Raw genomic sequence first — 23631 nt, 5'->3', positions numbered from 1 at the left:
ACAACAACAGGAGATGAAAAAGTAGGAGTGGCAGAAACCGCATGTTGCAGACCAAATAAAAAATCCAGCATCACCCACCCCATGTGGAAACACGTGTCTGAGATGTAGTAGAGTCTGTCGATCCTGGATAGGCCTCATCAGCCATCTTTGGACACACGGATAAGATAGTCGTGGAAGACAATCATTTTCGACTGATTTTTGTAAGGTGTTGCTGAAGAGAAGATAACCTAACAGAACAGACGCTCGGCACACAAGTGGTCTATACTTGTAACAGAACAGAAGTTTGGTACACATAGACTGGTTTAAAAATGGTGAACCCGGTTTAAGATTTGCTCCTCCTCCCCAACGGCAAATGTGTGTTCTTTTCGCTACCTTGCTTACAGAAAACTGCATAATTTAGATCAATTCTGTCTCCAGCTTTTTGAATGTCTGTACCTAGCCTGAATGTAGGGGTACAATCAAATTTATAACTGTGTACAAAAGATGAACTAAAGATGAGCTACGAAAAGGGAAGTTATTAATATTTCTGTAACTTCTGAGCACTCCCATAAAGTTATAAATCCATGTATCTGGACAGTGTTTTCAGCTATACTAATATCAGTGAAGAGTAACTGCACTGAGATGAGTGCTGTAATATATGTCTAACTATGACAGAATCTTGGCCATAACTTCCAACCATATTGTGTTTACAAATACCACTTGTGAAGGAAGAAAAGGGAGTGTTTGCAGAGTTCTTTTTTAAGTGTTTGTCTCTGATATTTAGGTGGTCCTTTCCCTTCTGGGGCTGAAGTTGATTTTATTTTTCAAGAATACCCTTCAGTTTTCAATGGAGAAATGTTTCCTTTTAAAAATACATTTCTTTCCAAGAGTTTGCATATTTCCTATAAAAGACTGTGTACCTTCCCTCTATTTCTGTGTTTAGTAGTAATACTATTAAAATCCCATCAGGTCTTCAGGAAAATATATTGTGGCAATATCCAAAGACTTTCAAATTCATGACCAACAAATAGAAAACATGGATTTTATATTAAGGACCAATTTACATAGTTTAAAGCAGTCAGGAATGATTATTGTGTTCAAATCCGAGAGAGGATGGAAGCAATTAGGAAAAGCAAAATAGATTTCATTACATTACTTGTGATGAGCTCTTGGTTAAGCAGTTATTTGCTATGATATCTTAAAAAAAGCACAGGCAACAATTGGAAACTGCTTTTCATGTTCAGATCCCCATTCAAATGGATAGTAATTTGGTTTCCATATCTGTTAAACAAGACAGAAAAATGGGTCTTTGATATTTAGAATCAAGTAGAAAAGAAAACTAATCTGAAAAGTATTTAAACTTGTTTTTGTTTTTCATTTACATTTGTGACCAGCTCAAAAACAATTTTAAGTAGATTTGTTTATCTGTATCATCTACTCATCGTCGCACTGTAAAGTCTTTTATTTCTGGCTAATTAAAACACTAAAGGACTCCTACCATGCATCTTTAATTGTGTATATACTACTTCAGGCAGAACTCGCTATTTATTACTAAAAGTTAATGGCTGAAATCCAGGCCATACAATTGATTCTAGCAGGGCTAGGATTTCACTCCATGTACGTTGTAAACTGTTTAAAAATGTTATAGTAAAGAGTTACATTGCTGGGCACTGATTCTGGAAAGGGTATGTAGATTTAGGACATGATATTGTAATCCTTGTATTTTCAGATTCTCATTAAATGCCTGACAGTCCTTCAAGAGCTCCCAATTAGTATCTTACAAAGGAAACAAGCAGGGTGTTATGAGAGTATTCAGCATATGATAGCATGTTCTTCCTTTTACACAGCCAAGGTATTTATTTTATTATACTTATTTCTATGGACTACAGTGTCAGTAGATAACACTAGAAATCTTTACATAAAACTTCATCGTGCTAAACTGTACTTAAAAATACTAACAGGAAGTTTGGCATTCTTGAACATGACTTAAACAGTGTTCTGAAAATATTTCTGGACATATTAGTGCTGCTGTTTTCACATTGTTATATTTTTCAAATCAGAAGTTTTGTTAAGTAGTTTATTGAGGAATGGGGTCATCTTGTTTATTTCTTACTAGATGAAATCAGTGACCTATTTTAATTTATACTGTGTGATACTTAGATTTCATGCTCCTTCCATTTTATAATTAATTGAAATATACATTTAAAATACCTTGTGATCATAAAATGGGGTGTTAATTTTTTGATAGTGCTAATAAAAAAGGAGTGCCTAATAAGAAACACAAAACTTGGCATGGAAATGACAGTGGTACATCCTCTGGTTCTACTATGTTAGAAGATTAACTGTTTTGCATATAAATAACTGACATCAGCCCTAATTTAACTCCTTTTCTAACTGAACTTATTTAGCACCAAAGTTATAAATGCAAGTGCCTCATGTCACTCACTCATTTATATTTAAGGCCATGATTCAAGTGTTCTGATTTTCAGAGATCATTCACATCTGCATTTTTTTTCATTTCATTGGAGCTGCAGGTACTCAGGCTATATACATATATTAAAGAATAATGTAGTGCTTGTAGGACTTTTTTCTCTCTTTAAGAACTGCCAATCTAGAGATGCTAGATTAAAAATGTGTTTTTCTGATAAATCTGAGGTCTTTCTGTGACTCTGAGATAAGTCAGGCTTCTTCTAGTGCTGAGCTGTCTTTAGCTTAGAGTGCCTTAACAGACTCCCTTTTGGTTTCCTGGAATGTTGCTGCTGCTTTGATTCACTTAAACTAGTGTTCCCTTATCCCAGTTTGGCAGAAGTCAATTTCTGCAATTCTCCTCAAAGGACCAGATCCCCTGTACCACAGGTCAAAGAAATTTCTTTTCTATTTCTTGGTAAAGAAGTATTACACTACCAAGTCCTGCATCTCCTAGAACCTGCTAAGAACATTGTCCCATTCTTTAGTACTATTTAAAGGGTTATAAATAGTAGTAGTGGCTAAGCCCTCGACCTCAGGATTAGTGCTTTTTGACACTGGCATTCCCTGTACCAACTCTCTCAGTCCTTGGAACAGAACCAATATTTATCACATGGGAGATGTAACTATTTCTGCTGTGCCTGTATCATTGCTTTTTGGTTTAATCAGTGCCTCAAAGTCAATGCAGACAACTTCTGCAATATTAGTTAGAAAGCCTGCCCCAATATATAATTTCAAGCTCCAATAAAGACTTCCCAACTTCTGCAGGAGCCAGTGTTCAGACTTTAGTGTTTGGAAAGGGAATTTGCCATCTTACTTCTGAAAAATACCATTGTATGACCTTGTATGCATTGGAAAAGGAGTATGCAGGTAGGCCTGTGATAGTTATAAACAGTTTATTTTTTGGGTAGGACCACTGGTATGGTATCTTCTTCTATAGTCTCACCTCCACCCTTACCTTTATGAACATAACTCTTGGGCTTAAATGGAAGTCTGCTACATCCTCTGCATATTTGATCTTCTCAGATCACTTTCCCCTTAAAAAGCATCCATTATTGAGCAGTAGCAGCGGAAACATCCTATTTCTTTTCTTGAGACTGCACGTTCTCCATTTTTTTTCTTTAGTGGAGGCCCTGGATTGCCAGATTAAGGAGCTCCAGGCAACAGTGCAGTGGCTGTGCACCATTAGAGAGGGAGAGCAGGAACTGGATGCCTACTTCATAGATTTCATAGACATTTGGGCTGGAAGGGACTCTGAAGGATCATCGAGTCCAGCACCCTGCCCCAGGGGCAGGAAGTCAGCAGGGATCATAGGATCCTAGCAAGATAAACATCCAAATGTGTCTTGAAGGCGTTCAAAGTGGGTGCTTGAACCACCTCCGGCGGCAGTCTATTTCAAACCTTGGGGGCTCGGGCAGTAAAGAAGTTTTTCCTTATGTCCAGCCTGAATTGGTCGCAGTGGAATTTGTGACCGTTCAATCTTGTCATCCCTTGGGGTGCTCTGGTGAACAGACATTCCCCCAGATCCTGGAGAATACCCCTGATAAGCTTGTAGGTGGCTACCAGATCACCCCTGAGTCTGTGCTTTTCTAGGCTGAAGAGTCCCATGGCTCTCAGCCTCTCATCATAAGGTCTGTTTTCCTGACCCCTGATCATCCATGTGGTTCTCCTCTGGACGCTCTCAAGCTTCTCCACATCCTTTTTGAATTGTGGAGCCCAAAACTGGATGCAGTACTCCGGCTGTGGCCTCACCAAGGCCGAGTGCAAGGAGAGAATGATGTCCTGGGATTTGCTTGAGAAGCATCTATGGATGCAAGCCAGTGTTTTGCTTGCTTTACTAGCCACAGCATCACACTGAAGGCTCATGTTCATCTTGTGGTCAATCATGACACCCAAGTCCCTTTCATCTGTAGTGCTGACCAGCGTAGCACTGCTGAGCCTATAAGGATGCTGCAGGTTTTTTCCTCCCCAGGTGGAGAACCTTGCATTTTTCAGTGTTAAACGCCATCAGGTTCTCATCTGCCCATTTCATGAGCCTGTCAAGGTCAGCCTGGATCACCCTCCTGTCTTCAGGTGTGGATGCTGTACCCCAGAGTTTGGTGTCATTGGCGAACTTGGCCAGCCCACTGCTGACACCAATGTCTACGCCATTGACGAAGATGTTAAAGAGCATAGGCCCTAGGACAGAGCCTTGAGGGACCCCACTGGTCACAGGGCACCATGATCATTGACATCCGTTAACCACCACCCTCTGGGTCCTGCCGCGGAGCCAATTTCCCAGCCAGCAGATTGTGGTGAGGTCGAGGCTGCAGTTAGCCAGTTTTGCCAAGAGGTGATCATGGGATATCAGATTGAAGGCTTTTTTAAAGTCAAGATATATGGACATCAATCTCTTCCCCCTTGTCCAGGGGATAGGTCACCTGGTCGTAAAAGGAAATGAGATTGGTCAAGCAAGACCTACCCGCATCAAACCCGTGCTGGGTATCCCTCAGGAAATTGCCATCAGCTAGTCTGTTAAGGATGGCCTCTTTGATAATCTTTTCCAAGACCTTCCTCAGGATAGAGGTCAGGCTGATGGGCCTGTAGTTTGCCGGATCTACTTTCCTCCCTTTCTTGAAGATAGGCACAACATTGGCCTTCTTCCAATCTTCAGGCACTTCACCAGAGCACCAGGAGTTCTCAAAGATCTGTGCCAGGTGGCTGAGCTCTAGTGCTAGCCAGCAACTTGAATACCCTTGTGTGTAAACTGTCAGGGCCAGCTGACTTGAAGGTATCCAGCCTGTCAAGGTGTTCCTTCATGAGGTCAGCACTGATGGAGGGTAAGAAATCTCCCTCACCCCGGCCTTCATGTCCCGTAGTGGGCAGGGGCGTCCATGGGACTGGTGAAAAACTGACGCAAAGTACCCATTTAGTAAGTTTGCTTTTTCATGGGCATCAGTTGTCAGTTGTCCCATCTGGTTTAGCAGGGGTCCAATGTTGCCCTTGCTTTACCTCCGGCTCCCCACATATCTAAAAAAGGACTTTTTATTGTCCTTGATATTTGTAGCTAGCTGAAGTTCCATCGCAGCCTTGGCTTTTCTGGTTTGCTCTCTGCAGGTCCGGACCAGAGCAGAGTATTCCTCCTTGGTGGTGGCTCCAGTCCTCCATCCTTTGTAGGTCTTCTTTTTAAGATGCAGGAGGTCTCCTAGTTCCCTGGAGAGCCAAGGGGGCTACTATGCCCTTTTGCTGCCTTTCCTTCGAGATGGGATAGACTTTGCTTATGCATCCAGACTCGTTTCCTTGAGGAGCAACCACTCGTCCTGAACTCCCCTCCCCTTTAGGTTGTGGCCCTTTAGGGCCTCACTGACAAGCCTCCTTAGCTAGCTTGTCAAAGTCAGCTTTCCTGAAGTCGAGGATGTCTGTATTACTGACTGACTTGCCAGCTTTATGGCGAATGGTGAAGGGGATCAGCTCGTGATTGCTGTCGCTCAGCTTCCCTTCGATCTTTAGGTCGCTGATTAGGTCATCCCTGGTTGCCAGTACCAGATCGAGCAGTGCTTTACCTCTCATCAGGCCGTAAACTTCCTGCATCAGATAGAGGTAATCCATGCACGAGAGAGAGGTTTGTAACCACTCGGATTTGGCTGAGCATTCCTCCCACGAGATGTCTGGGTAGTTAAAGTCTCCCATGACAACCATACATCGGGAGCACGTGGCCTCGGCCAATTCCCTGGCCAAGGTCTTGACCCTGGGTAGGGGGTCTGTAGTAGACTCCTGCCATAATATCCCTGTGCTGTGTTCCCCATGGATTTTAACCCAGAGGGTCTTAAGTCTTCCACCATGGGTGCCAATGTCGGCTTGCAGGGATGTGTAACTTTCCTTGATAGAGAGCTACACCCTTTTGTCCGTTCGATCCCTCCTATACAGGGTATAGCTGTCTGTACCTGTGGCCCAGTCATGGGTGGAGTCCCACCAGGTCTCCATTATCCCTTCAGCAGGAGGACAAGTTCCTCCTGTTTGTTGCCCAAACTGCTGGCATTTGTGTATAGGCAAGGCAAGTGTCCCCTTGGGGGCCCTGGCCTTGTCTACAGTTCATTCCAGGGCTGGGGCAGGGGTGGGTTCCTTTATGTGCCCTGGCCTGCTGGCTTTGCAAGGGTTGCTAAGTGGGCCAGCAGTGGCAGTAACCCCACATCCCCTGGGGGGATTAGTTTAAAGCCCGGTGGAGCAGGTCAGCCAATCTGGCTGAGAAGAGCCTCCTCCCCAGCAGAGAGAGGTGGAGGCCGTCCCTTCCCAGCAGCTCACTGTCTCTCTCACCAAAGAGTGGATTGTGGTCATGGAAGCCAAAGCCTTCCCAATAACACCAGCGCCGTAGTCTTTGGTTCACTCCCAAATCCCAGTAGTGTCTCATGACCCAACTGGGAGCGCTCTGAGCCATGTCATTGGTGCCCACATGGATGAGGAGCATAGGGTAGTGGTCAGTGGGCTGGAGGCGTTTAGGGATCTTCTCCACAATGTTTCGGATACGGGCTCCTGGGAAGCAGCAAACTTCCCGGGCTAAGGGGTTGGGGATGGAGTTTCCCACGACAAACACTGTGTTTTGTCGTGGGGAGAGTGGGGGCGGTAGCTATAGTAGCGCCTGTGTTGCCTGCAGGAGTTGGCAACTCAGCAGGCTCTGCTGGGGCTGCAAGAGGTTCGTACCTGTTGCAAAGCTCCAGCTGGGCAGGGGCCTTGGAGTGGCAAGCCTTGGGGTCCTTGGCCACCTTGGTCCAAGCCCTGGGCTGGACAGCGAGGGAGGTCCTCAAGTCCTCCCTTGTCCTGGAGGGAGACTGTGGTCTACCCTCTGCCTCCCGGGGGAGAAGGGCCTCCTAGTAGGAGTTGGTCTCCTGCTCATAGTCCCTGATGGTGCGCAGTCTCTGGACTGTGGCCTGGAGTTCCTCCAGCTGGCACGGCAGAGACCCCAAAAGGGAGCAGACCCCACAAGGGGAGGTGGCCGTGCTCCTGGGCCCCAGAGCCTGAAAAAGCGACAGGCAGCCCCCGGATGGCTTCCAAGTTCTCCACCAGATGGCTGACGACTCCATGGTAGACGTGAAGAACTGCTATGGAGTTCAGCCAGGGGTTGCCTGGACAAAGGTAGTCACCAGCCCTAGGAGGCACTGCACCAGGGTGACCATTCCCCTGGAGCTGCACAACTGTTTTGAACCCCTCACATCAGCAGAGTCAGCTGAGCCGCTGGCTTCAGCATGTGAGGATGGAGGACCAGCAGTAACTGTGCCCAGAGAATGACGCAGAGTAATCGTGGTGGGTGACTCCCTCCTGAGGGGGACTGAGGGAGTGATTGCTGCCCTGACCCCTTAGCCCATGAGGTCTGCTGCCTCCTGGGGCTCGTGTCCGGGATGTAACTGAGAGGATCCCCAAACTCATCCAGCCCTGCAGCCATCACTCCATGCTACTCATCCATGTGGGCACGAATGATGTGGCTCAGAACAATCCTGGCTGGGTCATGAGTGACTATAGGGCTCTGGGGGCGCGCACAGTTTTTTTTTTTTTCCTTGGTCCTCCCAGTCACAGGCCTCAGAAGGAGAGATGTATCGGAAAGGTCAACAGAAGGTTCTGGTGATGTTGCCATTGCAAGGGGTTTGGCTTCTTTGACCACGGTCCGCACTTTAGGGAGAGAAGCAGTGGCTTGTTGGAGAGGGATGGCCTCTACCTCACCCTGAAAGGGAAGAAGCTCTTTTTGGCCAGGATAGCTGACCTACTTGACAGGGCTTTAAACTAGGATCGCCGGGGGATGGGCAATCAATTAACAGTTCTAGTCCAGGTCATGACAGCCACAGTAGTAACAGACCAGGTAGCCCAAGGGAATCCACTCTGAACACAGCCCAAGGAAAAGTCATGTCCCAGCTCACAGGGAAGCCCAGGGCTTCTCACAGCAGGCTCAGCTACCTGTACACAAATGCCAGGAGTTTGGGGAATAAGCAAGAGGAACTGGCCCTACTCTTGAATGACCATGATTATGATCTTGTAGGGATAACAGAGACCTGGTGGGACTCTACCCATGACTGGTCTGTAGGTATAGAAAGCTATACCTTGTACAGGAGAGACCATGTTGGGAAGAGGGATGGGGGGGTGTAGTGCTCTACGTGAAGGAGCAATACACTTCCCTTCAAACCAAGTTTAGCAACCAAGGAGGGCATCTCAAGACCCTCTGAGTTAAAATACAGAGGGAGCAAGGGGAAGGGGACATAATTGTAGGAGTCTATTACAGACCTCCCAACCAGGAGGAAAAGCTGGACTGAGAATTCAATAGGGAACTGGCTGAGGCTGCAAACTCCGGATGTCTGGTTGTCATGGGGGACTTCAACCTCCCTGGCATCTCATGGAAAGAAGACATGGCCAAATCTGACCAGTCATTGTAGCTTTCCTCACACGCATTGATGACCTCTATGTAACACAAAAGGTCTACAGGCCAACTAGGGGAGAGGCACTGCTGGATCTGGTTCTGGTCAAAGGGGATGATTTGGTGAATGATCTGAGAGTTGAGGGGAAACTTGGTGACAGTGACCATGAACTGATCACTTTCTCTGTTCAACGCAGGGCAGGCAGGTGCCTCAGTAAAACAGAAATCCTCAATTTTGGGAAGGCTGACTTTCAAAAACTCAGGAGACTGGTCAACCAGGTACTTGGAGACCATGGCACTTTAGAAAGGGGAGTCCATGAGGAATGGTTTTTCCTTAAGAACATAATCCTCGAAGCACAAGGAAAGTCTATCCTATCCCGAAGGAAGTGCAGTCAGCGGGCTAGGGTGTCCCCTTGGCTCAGTAGGGAACTTGGACTTCCTGAAGCTAAAAAGAGAAGCTTACCCCAGATGGAAAATGGGAGTCATCACCAAGGAGGACTACACAGCACTAGCCTGCACCTGTAGAGAGCGGACCAGAAAAGCCAACGCAGACACTGAATTCAGGCTAGCCACGGGAATCAAGGACAACAAAAAATCCTTCTTTTGGTATGTGGGAAATCAGAGGAAGAACAAAGGCAACATTGGACCCCTGCTAAATCAAATGGGGCAGCTGATGACTGACTGTCAGGAAAAGGTAAATCTCCTAAATGATTACTTTGCATCAGTTTTCCATCTGTCCAAAGGGGTCACCCTGTCAGATAGGATGCAAAGTATCCAGGGGGCAGAAGATGGGCCTACAATTGATGGGGATCAAGTGAGGGAACACCTCGCAAGAGTCAACATCCACAAGTCCACGGGCCTGGACGGTATGTACCCGAGAGTCCTTTAGGAGCTAGCGGACATCATAGCATGCCCTATGGCAAAGATATTTGAGAATTCATGGTACTTGGGAGAGGTACCAGAGGATTGGAAAAGAGCCAACGTGGTCCCAATCTTCAAGAAAGGAAGGAAGGAAGGCCCAGGGAATTACAGACCAATTAGTCTGACATCCATCCCTGGAAAGATCCTGAAGAAAATTATCAAGGGTTCCATCAGCAGCAGGCTAACAGAAGATAACTTTGAGTGCCAGCCAGCACGGCTTTATTGCTGGAAGGTCTTGCCTAACCAACCTTGTCTCCTTCTATGACCAGGTGATGCATTGCCTGGACAAGGTAGACAAGGTTAATGTCATATATCTCGATTTCAAGAAGGCCTTTGATTTGGTCTCCCATGATGTCCTCGTGGCTAAGCTGGAAAACTGTGGCCTTGACCATCTCACTGTCCAATGGCTGGGGAACTGGCTCCAGGGTTGGACCCAAAGAGTAGTGGCTGATGGGAGCAAATCAACCGTGCACGAGGTGACTAGTGGTGTCCCTCAGGGTTCAGTATTCCAGCCAGTACTCTTCAATATTTTCATTAATGATCTGGATTTGGGCATCAGATGCAGACTGGCAAAGTTCGCAGATAACACTAAGCTATGGGGAAGGCAGTCACACTGGAGAACAGGTTGCGGATATAGGTCAACCTGGACAGGCTCGCAAGGTGGGCAGACCAAAACCTGATAGCCTTTAATGCAGAGAAATGCACCTTGAGAGGACAAACCAGCATCATACTTATAGGCTTGGCAGTGCTATGCTTGCTAGCACCATGACCTAAATAGACTTGGGGTTCTTGATTGACCACAAGATGAACATAAGCCACCAATGCAATGCCATGGCTGGCAAAGCAAACCAAACTCTAGCGTGCATTCACTGATGAATCTCAAGCAAAACCAGGGATGTCATCCTCCTGCTCTACTCAGCCTTAGTGAGGCCGCAGCTGGAGTACTGCATCCAGTTTTGGGTCCCCCACTTCAGGAGGGATGTGGATAAGCTTGCGAGAGTTCAGAGGAGAGCCACCTGCATGATCAAAGGCCAAGAGAGCAAGCTTTATGAGGAGAGGTTGAGGGACATGGGGCTCTTCAGTCTAGAGAAGAGAAGGCTCAGGGGGGACTTGGTGGCAGCCTATAAGCATGTAATGGGGGGTGCACCAAGATCTGGGAGAACAGTTTTTCACCAATGCTCTCCAAAGGATAACAAAGTATAATGGCCACAAACTTCTGGGAGGCCGACTTAGACTGGACATGAGGAAAAACTTCTTTACGGTCTGAGTGTCCAGTGTCTGGAACAGACTCCCCCCAGTGGTGGTGCAAGCACCTACTCTGGACTCATTCAAATGGCATTTGGATGCTTATCTTGTGGGAGTTGTTTGACCCCAGCAGACTTCCTGCCTGTGGCAGGGGAGCTGGACTCGATGATTTTGGGAGGACCCTTCCAGCCCCGAAAGTCTATGAATCTATGAAAAAAATACATCAGCCCCATCATCAAATTCTGAAATCGCTCCAACCCACATAGCATCCTCATCACTGGATAAAACAGCTGCACTCCCAGTGCTTCTCCACCTTGTCTGGTCTCTGAGAGAGTCCTCTGAAGCCAGCCCAGGCTTGACTTCTAGAACAGTGGGGAAGGCCAGGCTCCTTCCCGCTCTGAGACCTTGGCCTTTTGGTTTCTCACCTTCCCAGGTTGTCCATGGCTCTGACATGGGGAGCAAGCATCCAGTTCCAGACTTGAGAAAGAGGCCTCACCTCCTGTTGGGGTGACATAATGGAACCCATAGTTCTAAGCAGCACAGCAGACAGTCTTTTCAGTAAAGGCACTGGATTGGATCAAAGGCTAGCCAGCCAGTTTTTCTGTCCCTACCACCAGAGGGATGGTGTTAAGCCATCCCTCTGTCCCCAATCCAGCTCACAGAGCCCTGAGCACCCCCAAAGATACTCAGCTGTTTCATATCTAGTCTTCTAGCTCCCCAAAACAAGTGGAGGCACTTATCTCAGTCCCAGATTCTTCTGGCCAGGAACTGCCAAGATACCCTTTTTTCAGTCTGCTCTTTCATTGACATGTTTATATCCTTTGGGCAGCTCCTGGGTGTCCTGAATCTCCCCTTTGTTGTCAACAAAGCCACTCAAGATCCTGTTGATGCTAAGGGACCAATTTGTCTCATCCTCCACGGGGCTTAACACTTAACCCTTCATTCTCTGTGCACAGGCTAATGAAGTATACTGAGTCATACCTCTTGTGGGGTAAGATTGAGTGTAGGAAGTATCTGAAGTCCCAGACTAAAGTGTCTGGAATGGAGGATGCTTGCCCGTAGCATCTCGGGGGATCTGAATCCCAAGACCTCTGAACTTGGTTGTGCACGTAGATGCCTGCCAGTGGATTTGGGAGTATCTGAAGTCCCAGGGTGAGAGCCTGGGATGGAGGATGCTCACCAGTTGTTGCACCATACATAATGTTTAGAATGATTTAAGTTCTGCCTGCTCAATCAATATGGTTTTTGGAACTATTGCATTTTGCTCAATCAATATGATTTGGAACTGATTTAGCTGATTCGACTTGGAACAGGAAACATATTAATAAACCCCCCCAAAATAAATGGAGTCATACAGTGTTGTATCAACATGAACACAGTTAGCACAGAAATTTCACAATAAAACTTTCAGTCCATTCCACTAACTATACTCATGAATGATGGATCATAATTAGTGCAACTCTAGGGCAAACTCCAGTCTTGATGCTACCAACATGAAAAAAAAAAAGACAAGATAACAAGTTATTTGGGTGAGATATGAACGTTTATTCTCATCTGGCTCCAAATTCTGTATTTGCCACTGTGGCACAGGAAAGAACTAAGCAGCAGGCTTTAAAGATTACTCTGAAGAACAAAGAACCAAAGAAGACTGGATTTAGTAAGTAGAAAGGGCTATTCATCTGCAAGCTTGCAGCATTGCATAGTGAAATATCAAGCTCTTCTCTCTTCTTATGATTATTTTGATTGGCACAGATCTTTGGAAATTCTATACAAGATTCTGCCAGATTCTAGACAACATTTTAAGTCATTGGTCTTAGATGGCCAGGTGACAGTAAAGAGAGACTAGGTCTATTCAGTTTAGAAAATAGATGATTGAGAGGGGAAGAGAAAGTAAATAGGGATTTATTATCTACCATGCCTCACAATACAAGAACTAAGGGTCACAAAATGAAACTAGTAGGTAATAAGTTTAAAGCTAACAAAAGGAAATTATTTTTCACATAGTATGCAATTAAAATGTGGAACACGTTGCCAGTAGCTGTTGTGGAACCTGATAGTTTAGCCACATTTAAAAAAGGATTAGACAAATTCTTGGAGGAAAGTGGCATCAGTAGCTATTGAGCATGGGAGTTAAGGATACAGCCTCTGAATTAGAACTTCCTATAATTTAAATCTTGGAGACTGCAAGTGAGAGAGGAATAGTAGAAAATCCCTGTTCATACCCTGTTCACTTTCCCTTTTAGCATCCACCCTCTACAACTGTGACACAGGATACTGGGCATGGTGGACCGATGGTCTGACCCAGTGAATGGCAGTTCCTATGTACTTAGGAATACTGTGTTTTTCTTGAAAGCAGTATCAGATTTTTATCCAAACCAAGAATGTCAAACCTCCAGTCCATGGGCCAGATCTGGCCCATGGAGCCATTCCATCCAAACCATTAGGGTACTTGCTAGCCAGTAAATCTCAGGGCATTGTTAGCTGGAGGCCGGAATTAGCCACAGAATTGAGGGCCACTGGACTTCATTGGACATGGCTCTCAGTGCCAGGGGAGGAGCATAGGCTGTGCTGACACAGCCGTGCTTGCCCTGCTGCTGGTTGCACAACTGCTAATGCTGCTTTTGACACGGTATATAATTGATTGGCCTACTGCCATTTGCCCTGCTGCTGCCCCACTGCAGCCACTGGCCCTGCTGTGACTGCTACTAGCCCCGTTGTCTAGATTCTTCTCTGATCTAAACTCAACACAGTTCCTTATTTTTCCCTAAAAACTCATTCATCCAATGGTATAGCAATTTTAAATATTTTAGATGAACTTGGGCAGACTTGGCTCAAAGAATTTCCAAGTGGATGTTGGTTTTACTGAAGTGTTATAAATTAGCTAATCTAGAATACCTGAGGCAGATTAGGTTATATTTCACAAGGCACTGGAAGTTTCTGCACCTTCCTTCAGATTTGTCCTTAAAGCTGATGTATGTAAGGCAGGTGCTTTGAAATTGATACGACCAACATTATTCCATCCTGCAGGCATCTTAATCTGAAACTCATTTTAGCAGAGCTGTTGGCAGTCTTCATTTAGTTAGGCTCACAGTGTCCTCCTCCACTGATTGACTATGGTTTGGGAACATGAATCAGATATAGACAGTCACTCTAGGAAGAAAAAGAAGTAACTTTCCAGTACAGTAACAATAGTGCTTAGAAATGTGCTGTTCCACAACCGATCCTCCTTTCCCCATTACTGCTGAGTCTTTTGTATATGGATATAGTACTGGAGAAAGAACGGAGGGTCAGCTGGTTGTGCAGACCTGCCCCCCGGGAGAAGGTCATTCGTGTCTGGGCTTGTGTGTCCCCCCCCCCCCCCCCCCCCCCCACTTCATACCCTCAGACTGGGCATTTCAAGGGCATGGAGGGTGCAAGAGCTACCAGTGGATACTGTTGGCTTAAGTTCTCTGATCTCCAGTGAATAGGGTAAATGCGTACCAGAAATAGAATATGTAGACAACACATTTGGAAGAACGTCAGTTGTTGCGCAGGTAAGTAACCTCTTTTTCTTCATTATTAGATATACAGATACTGAATTTTAATAATTGGGTACTAACCCTGTAATTTTAATGTATTTTGACAGTCATAAATAATGATGGACAGTGTCTAAATGTTATATATTATGTAAAAATATTTTAATGAATGGATGTTTAACAGGTGCTACGGTCATGGCAAGAATATGAACTAGCAATAATTATTATTAACTATGGGAAAAAGTTGTTGGATTCTTCACAAACAACATCCCGTGATCACTCTGGAGTTCTAGATGGTGAAGAAATGCACATTGACACAGATGCAGAAGATGAGGTAATCACTTTCTTTCGTATAAGAGCACCCTATCACAATAATTCAGATATGAAAAACTGTATATAGGGCTGCAGTAATTTAAGACCAATTCCTTATTGTTCTCATGGGATCCTAATTGGGATTTAGGTGGAATGTAACCACCTAGGTTCCAAAAAGTGTTCCAAGTCAACTCTGCTTCAACACCTACAAAAACCTTTAGGTAGGTAGATTCATTAGGTGCCTCCATTTTGCCTTGAAAATTTTGCTAGATCCCTGGAATGTACAAAAGCTGTCCAAATCAGGCATCTAAGAACCTAAATCCCACCTAATGTGTGTTGCAATCCAGGTAATATGAGAGACCTTTAAAATGTCAACGTTCCTGAGCCATGTGGTATCTATAATGCATACCTAGCTCTTGATTGATATCAACATCATTGAACATGGCATTCACAGCCACTCTCAAACCTTTCACACAATAGCCTTGTAGTTAGAGACCTGGGTTTTAAGACTTCCTCAGCTTGAGAGGGCCCAAACTGATATCTGCCACTTCCCAGAAGTATGACTTTAGGCAATAAAGTGAGGTACCTTCCATTTCTCCTGTGGAAGCTGGGCCATTGGACAGCTAAGGCTGTCATAGTCATGATGCCAGAAGGAGAGTAAGCAAGAGAAAATTTGTCTATGTAGCCTAGTGGTGAAAGTATGATGCTGGGAGAGAGTAATACTGGGTTAAGCACATAGGAACAGTCATACTAGGTGAGACCACAGGTCCATTTAGCCCAGTCTCCCGTATCTTATAGAAAGAATATTTTATACATAGCTGTCTAGGCTTATCTATTCTCTTCCCCTCTTCCTTTACAGCTTCCCGCATTCAGAGGCCTAGGAAGTTCTAATCTGCACCCTTAACTATAATGGTTGTACCCTTTAACTGTAATGTTTAATACCCATTGGTGGACCTATCCTCTATCAATTTCTCCCATTCTCTTTTGAACTTGGTTAAATTATCAGCCTATACAGCATCTTGTGGCAATGAGTTTCAAAAGTTGTTCTCACATACAAAAGAAAGTTCTTGTTCACACCATGTATGTTTTAAACCTTCTTCCTAATAATTTCTTTGTATGATCTCTAGATTTAGGGTTCTTTTTCCCAGTTGCTGGTGTTATGTTTTTAACCAACTACTTGATTTAAAATGTTCAGGTTGTGCAGTCAGGCTCCCTCTTATTTGTTCTTGCTTTGGCTCCATGACTCTTGCGCTTTTGACTTAACTGTGACCCAACTCAGCAATGAAGGAGGAGAGTGTTTCTTTAGAGCTGAAACTTTATCTTATTCAAGTTTCTCTTTTGGGATCTTGACAGCTCTCCTCTGGGAGGCCCTGAGTTAGATGCCTTAGGAGCAGCAGTAATTCAGACCCCTCTCTCCCTTTGCCTATAGTATTTCCTATTGTTTGACTGTGGACACCTTCCTACTCAGCATCTAGGTACTCTGCATCGGCCTTTGGTAGCACCTAATTCTCAGCATTGTGTAGGGATCCTAGGTTCATAAATCTCTTTGGATCACCCTCTTAGGGCAGAACACCTAATTTTTAGGTTTGCAATGAGGTGCCTATGAGAAGAATTTGACTCTGGCCCTTGAAGTCATTTATGGATATAATTTAACACATCAGGGAGGCTATCCACTGAGGATCACTTTTATCCACCAAAAGTTGAAATTCATTTTACCCAAACAATTGGCATAGTTGTATACTGGCTTTCACATTTCATCTTCAGGAATGATCCAGAGAACTGGGAAATGAAAAATTGAAATAACCGCTGAGTTCAAGAAAATGAAATTATCCCAAGCGTATAGAGCTAGAAAAGCTTTGCATTCTGTTGCTGCTGCTCCACAGTGCAGAGCAGGGGCTGGCAACCTTTTTGAGCCAGGGCCTGGAACAACCCCGATTCCAGTCTGGCCTGGGCCAGGTGGCTTTGGCGGCATGTCATCAGTGTGAAGGGTTTGTCTGCACCCAGGTTGAGGCCAGGCAGCTGGGAGTGCATTGACACTGCCGCTGCTTCTTCCTGCCCCCTGTACCCATGCTGCAGCTGGGCAGCAGCTTCCAGCTGGTGGGGAACTGAGCTGGGAGTGGGCAGCTGGGAACTGTGACCACACCGCTGCCACTGCCATTTCTCTTGTCATTTTTCTGCCCCCACCCCCTTCCCTGCAGCAAGGGTGCAGCTGGAGGCTGCCCAGTCCTGACTTAGTTCCCCACTGGCTGGTAGCTGCACCAGGCTGTAGCCAGGTGGCAGGAGAAGTGGCAATGATGTGGATGCAGCTTCCAGCTTGCCCAGCCCCAGGCAGAGCCTGTGGGCTGTATGCTGCCAACCCCTGGTCCAGAAAAACTCTTGTCAGCACTTTTCCCTGCACCAGTGATGCTGTCTCCCATGTTCAGTGCTGCAAATTTGGAATGATGGCATGAATTTTCATACTTGAAGTTATTCCTTACAGAAAATATTTCTATTGGACAGAACAGCAGTTGGTACTTTAAATGTTAATTCTGCTTGAATTAGCCTGTGCAGGGATATTTGAGGGATAATTCCTCATTTGTAGCTGCATACTATTAATATTAATAATAGTATTATAGTAGTGCCTCAGGATCCCAATAGAAATCAGGCTTCCTTTATGGTTGGTACAAACATAAACAAGTTGAAGTCCCAGCCCTGAAAAACATACAGTTTAAATACAGAAGACATTAGAGGCAGCACAGAAGCAGAATGAACAATGTAATGATATATAAATGTCATGTTAGTTCTCCCACATTTTGCTCTTTGTTTGTTTTTCTCTTTATTTTAAACTTTATGTGGGCTTTTTGGGCGGAAATTAACTGAAAAGAGAAAAAATAAGGTAATAGAAACATATAAAAGAAAGAGAAAGAAGGGGAGCATGTAGAGCAGGGTGGAATGAAACGGAAATAAAGAAGTGGAAGGAAAGCAGGAAGGAGTACAAACAAGCACCCAGTCGGCGCAGGGAGATGAGTATTTTGAGTGATTAGTGTACAAACTGGTCAAACACTGGCGACATCAAAGTCCAGGTGGTCCTGCTGCTTCAGTTGCTTTTTTCTGTTGTTCCCAAATGGGTTTCTGGATCCTAGCATATCTTTCCCATCTACATGTTGCTGCGTGAAGGAGGAGGGTTACATTGGCTTTAACGTCCCCACTCCTGGGATCTCCCCTGCATAGTTCACAAACTTCCAGCAAAACTATTTTCAATGAAAAATCAGGTTTCCAGGTTGGTTTTTTTTTTCTTGAAAGATGGCTGCTTTCTGTGGGACACTGGTGACTTTTTGAATATGTCAGTTAGTGACCTCTTTGCTGTCATGAAGGAGATGGGAATGGGTTCTTTTCTAGGCAAATGAGTGTCACTCAGCCAGGGAAGAAACTTAAAGTGCCAAACCGTTACATTACTAAGCTCTGAAGTGGATTTAAGGCAGGGAGGGGAACACCCCTAAAACTGCCCGCTTAGCCTTATAAAAACGCTTCTTATAGATGAGAATGGGCCATTTCAGCAAACCGTGAGGAGCCAGCCAGCTGCTGAACAGATATAATATAAGCAGCTTGCCACCCTATCAGAACTTGACAGATGGGTAGAAGATCTGTCCTTGTTCCTTTCAATTCCCAAACAAATACAGATCAGTTTCCTTCCAACAGGGGAACCACCTGAGTGAGCCACAACAGACTGTCTAGAGCATGTGTCCTCAGACAGTGAGGAAGAATTTGAAGCCCATGGGAATTTATTTCTATCAAGTCATTCAGTAATGTTTTGTTATATGATTTTTTTTTCTGCAGCAAGTTTAGGTAGCACAGGCTGCCATGTATTCAGCCTCTCAGACTGGGATTTCAACTCTGACAAGATCATAAACCATTTTAGTTTTTCCTTTTGGTTAAATTTTTATTATACTCAACTAATTCAGTGCATAGTCTGTAAAGCCCTGTAAGTCACAATTACATATAATGTTATTCCATAGTTAATTCTCAAGGCTGAGGTGGAAAAAAAAATCCATCTTCTATGTAATTTTGTTGGCTTCAGTGGAATTTTGCCAGGGATGAACCATAAATAATAGATACTAATCATTTATTACTTGTTATTCTTAGAGTGCTTGTAAGAAAACATCACAAGCCGTCGCAGTTGAAAAGGCAACTGAAAACTTAACTGCTCTGGAATCCAATCTTCTCAAACTGACAAAACCTGGTAGATATTTTAACAAAATATTTCTATCTTTTCTATGATTTCTTATGGCTTGCTGCAAAGAATGCTTTTCCCAAATAGTACTTGTGGGTTGTTTGTTTCTTTTTGAGAGGAAAATTAAGGGACATAATCAACAAAACATGATTTCTGCCATCTTATTTACCTTCCAGTAACACATGGCATTGCTTTAACATTTCCACCAATACTAGCTCGTTCCTGATTAAAAAAAGATTCAGACAAGTTTCAATATTCTCTTTATTGGTTACAGTGGAATTCTATGCTGCATCCTTAAACCAATGGTTCTCAAGTTTTTTAGGTTTACGGCACCCTTAGATAGGCTCACAGCACCCCTCGGAAAAGGCCAGCACTTGGTTTCCCACTTGTTTGTTTGTTTGTTTTTACTATAGAAAAATAACAAAGCAATTCTTCTGTTGCAAAGAACTTAGAAAGACAGGTCAGAATGTTTTTAACACTATGGATTCCTTAGTGTTTGAAATCTTTAGGTTTAGCTTGTGAATCATATTTGCACACCTAATGGTACAAACATTGCGTAGGACCCCACAAGTTTTCAAGGCATCCCTTTAAAAGAGTCTCTGCCATTAACTCTCTGCATGGTATTTACAGTACAATCTAGTTTGAGAATATAATGAACTGTTTCTCCTGACCCTTAATTTCTTGAAGGAGCAGATGAGCGCATGTAGAGGTATGTCTAACAACAGTTCTCAGGTTTATTTGGACCACACTTATTTATGACCCCAAGCCTGTATGATTATTAGAAATTTAAAACCAGCAAGTGCTCCTTACCCTTCTGAAATGATCTTATTACCCATTTGACATTATAACTACTATTTTTAGAAATGCTGTTGCAGAAAATTTTGTGGATTGAGGCAATACAGATATTAAATTTTAAAGATACAATCTTTCAGAGTTCATTAGAAAACTTGAATCATTGAAAGTTTGGTCATTATTATCTGAAACATATAGCTACTTCATATCCTGGATCAGATTAAGTATGGATTTTCTCTCTCTCTTGCTTGAATTGAAAGTATGTTTCTGCCATATTTGAATATTCCTTTCTTTGTGTATCAAACATTTCCTGTGCCTACTGCTTTTCTTTTTATTTAAAGGGTAAATGCGTGCATAGGGAAAGCAATCTACTACTCTATATTGGAGTAGGAAAATCCCCTCTTTGGAGAGGCTCTGAAACTAGGGAAGCACACACAAGTCACATTTTCATTTCCTTCTCTTTTCAGCTGCATATCAAAACTCTTCTTTGGGGATGGGAGCATAGAAATTATCTGACAGTTGCTGTCCACTCAAGTACAAAAAAATTGAAAAGCTCAGCACCCAGAATTTCTCTGTACTAGGCCTACTATACTCCTAAAGAGAATAATCCCCTGCCAGGGCTGACCTTGAATTCTGTAGGGCCACAGGTGGCTCTTCATGCAGCGCAGCACAGTGCAGGGGGCACCTGGAACGCAAAGCTCAGTGGGAGGAAGGGGGAAGGGAGCAGTGTAACTAGGTGGAGGCTGTTGTATTGTGCAGCCTGGAGGCCCTGCAGCCTGTGGTCACTCAGAAGTTGGACAGTAGTTCAGAGCAGGATTGGACAACATAGATTCATAAATTGTAGAGTCGGAAGGGACCACAATGGATCATGTCCAACCCCCTGCCCCTGGCAGGAAAGAGGACCGAGGTCAGATCGAGGTCCTGACCAAGGTCAGACCGAACAGACCAGCTAAAATCACTGGTAAATGTCTGGGCTCAGAGTTGGCCTTGGGAATATGGTGCTCTGGGCGAACTTGTATTTTGGCACCTTTTCCCCAGTCAGTGGTGCTGCTGCAGGCAGAGGCAGGTGGGAAGGGATGTGGGGCACAGTCGGGCAGGGAGGTGGAGGAGCATGATATGCCAGGTCAGCAGGCAGGTGGGCAGGCACCGCTGCTGCTGTGTGGGAGCAAGGCAGGCAGACTGGAGCAGGCACCATCTGGCCCACAAGTGTCCAGCCTGGCTCTTCCTGAGCAGTGGCTGGAGGCAGGGGGCGGGCTGGGCAGGGCACTGCTCCTCCTGTATGGGGCAAGGCAGGATGGTGGGAGAGTGCTGCTGTGAGCACTGGCTGCCCACATACACACACGTGTGTGTATGTTTGGTGTACCCCTGACCATGGCACCATGGATGATCACCTGCCCACCTCTAAGGCTGGCTCTGCCTAGGCTGCTAAGGAGCTACTATCATTGCAGTTGGGAATCTTTGTGGCGCTGAAGGGAAGTTCCCCGGAGAGTTAAAGTATTTTTGAAAGAGTTACAGATATATTTTAACATTTCAATGCCATGCGACTTAAAAATGGGTAGATCAATAAAAAAAATGTGGATGAAACATTAACATCTTCAGGCTTAAAGTGTATGTTTTTGTTTTCCAAATTTTGATAAGATTAAGAGAAGGTTTTGAAATGGAAATCTGAGTCAAGCTTTAAGTATAGAATCTGTACTGATGATTTGCCATTAGTTAGTAGTCTTCCCCTTCCATATCTGTGGCAGCAAATATATAGTATGCATGAAAATAGCTCTGTAGGAAATGTAAAAGTTAAGTGCAGAGATCCAATTAAATACATGTAGCTCATCTACACCCTGATCCTGTAACTTGTTCTGTAGATGTAGATGCCTGTGCTCATGCAGAACAAGTTGCAAGATCTTAATGAGTTTTGTAAGTTAATTGAAAATTAAATTGTTCATTTCAAAAGATACTGTACCATATAAACTCCTTGGAAAATTAAATTAGTGGATGAGTCAGTTACAGTAGAATGCATTTTCATCAGCCATGGTATGTGCCGTAAATGCTTGATTGTTAGGTTAGTATTGAAATATTGTGCTTGTCAGTAAATTAGGGGGGTGTTTCTGAAAAAAAATTGAAATACAGAAAATTTTCATCAGAAAAGATGAAAATGAAAAGCATTTAAAAATCCTCGATAGGGTGACTTAGAATGAAGGACATGATACAAAGTGCTAGAAGAGTCCCTGTTGACCGCATTAATAACAAATACTAGATGCCAGGATCACAGCTATGTTAACAAATATAGATAAGTGGTTTAGCACAATATATTCACCACTACAGCATGTTATTAACAAATATAGTGACAAAAGCCACTTTGTGAGAAATTCTTATGGGTGGATCAACACTTGCAGCATCCCATTGATGACTGTCTAAGAGGGAAATGAGGAAAAGAGTAGAGTTTGCCTGATTAACTGGAAACCTGGGAAACCATCTAGGTTAGCACAAAGAATGATTCAGGCTTTCTTGAAGATTTTCTCAAATTAAAATTTTATGTAACCAGTATTAGATCCCAAATGCTTATTCAAAGCTCATCTCCTCAAATTTAGCAAATAGGGGTAAAACACCGAAAGGCAATCTTTTCTATTCCTTTTTCTATAGGTACAAAATGTAATAACCAAAGCAGTATATTTAAAGAGCTCTCATCAGTGGTGGGCACTAATTTTCTTCAGTCATTTGGACAGTGTAGGCAAATGTATTAGGAGGGTTGGTGCTTTCAGTCAACATACTGAAATTCTTATAGCTTTTATTTTAGGGGATGAATGGACATTTTTAAGATGATGAGAATCAGATGCAGTCTTCTGTTGACTGACTTAAAGAGCTTGCAGTCATAGTACAGAGACAGTAATTTAATTGAATTAATAGGAACTACTAAACAAGACCCAGTATATAGTCATACATGGAAGAGATTTGTATTGTAACACCTGAAACCTTTATGTCATTTTCTTCTTTCTTTGTGCTCTTTTTCTTCTTTCCTTGCACTCCCACGTCTTTCCTCTTATTCTTTCCATACATTCCTAGTTCTGTCTTATTTATTTTTTGTTACTATGAAATGATTGTTATATATGACCTTTTTGGCCACATAATGTATTTAGCCTCTAAAAATTTGAGTCTTTTTAATAACAAAAAAGTGGCTGGAATAATTACATATTGCTTTCTTGCTGTATCTCCATTAGTTATGCCTTGCTCTGTATCCCTTTAAAAAATCCTTCATCTTTTTTAATTTCACTCTCACACACACACACACACACACACACACACACACACACACACACACACACACACACACACACTTATCTCATGTCACTGGTGGATGGGCAGGCAAAATGCTGGAACATTTCAATAACTCCACCTTCTTTTCCAGGATAAGACAGACATTGTTATCATGGCTCCTAGCCTTGTGATCATTGATATGACCATTCCACTACTGATCTCAGTGACCTAGCATAACTGGGTCAGGACAGGAGGATCTATGTGGTCAACCAAAGACTGCAGCGCTAGTGTCGTCAGGAAGGCTTTGGCTTTCATGACCACAGCCCGCTCTTTGGCGAGAGAGGCAGCGAGCTGCTGGGAAGAGATGGCCTCCACCTCTCTCCCCTAGGGAGGAGGCTCTTCTCAGCCAGACTGGCTGACCTGCTCCACCGGGCTTTAAACTAAGCCCGCTGGGGGACAGGGGGACTGCTGGGGGCACTGCTGGCCCGCTGAGCAATCCTTGCAAAGCCAGCAGATCACGGCGCTTCAGGGAGCCCACCCCTGCCCCAGCCCTGGTAAAATCTGTG

At 44.2% G+C, this 23631-nt stretch overlaps 1 protein-coding gene across 1 annotated transcript in view; it reads left to right on the top strand.

The window, feature by feature from the left end:
- The window catches only part of CFAP54 (cilia and flagella associated protein 54), a 231349-nt gene that overhangs the window by 66301 nt on the left and 141417 nt on the right, over positions 1 to 23631 (top strand). The window contains exons 26-28 of the mRNA XM_025213430.1: positions 1709 to 1831; positions 14687 to 14836; positions 18937 to 19033. Coding sequence (XP_025069215.1) covers positions 1709 to 1831; positions 14687 to 14836; positions 18937 to 19033 — 370 coding nt within the window. The remainder of the gene's footprint in view (positions 1 to 1708; positions 1832 to 14686; positions 14837 to 18936; positions 19034 to 23631) is intronic.

This window comes from Alligator sinensis, unplaced genomic scaffold (assembly GCF_000455745.1).
Source record: "Alligator sinensis unplaced genomic scaffold, ASM45574v1 scaffold154_2, whole genome shotgun sequence".
NCBI lineage: Eukaryota > Metazoa > Chordata > Crocodylia > Alligatoridae > Alligator > Alligator sinensis.
This window is presented reverse-complemented; position numbering and strand designations above follow the sequence as displayed.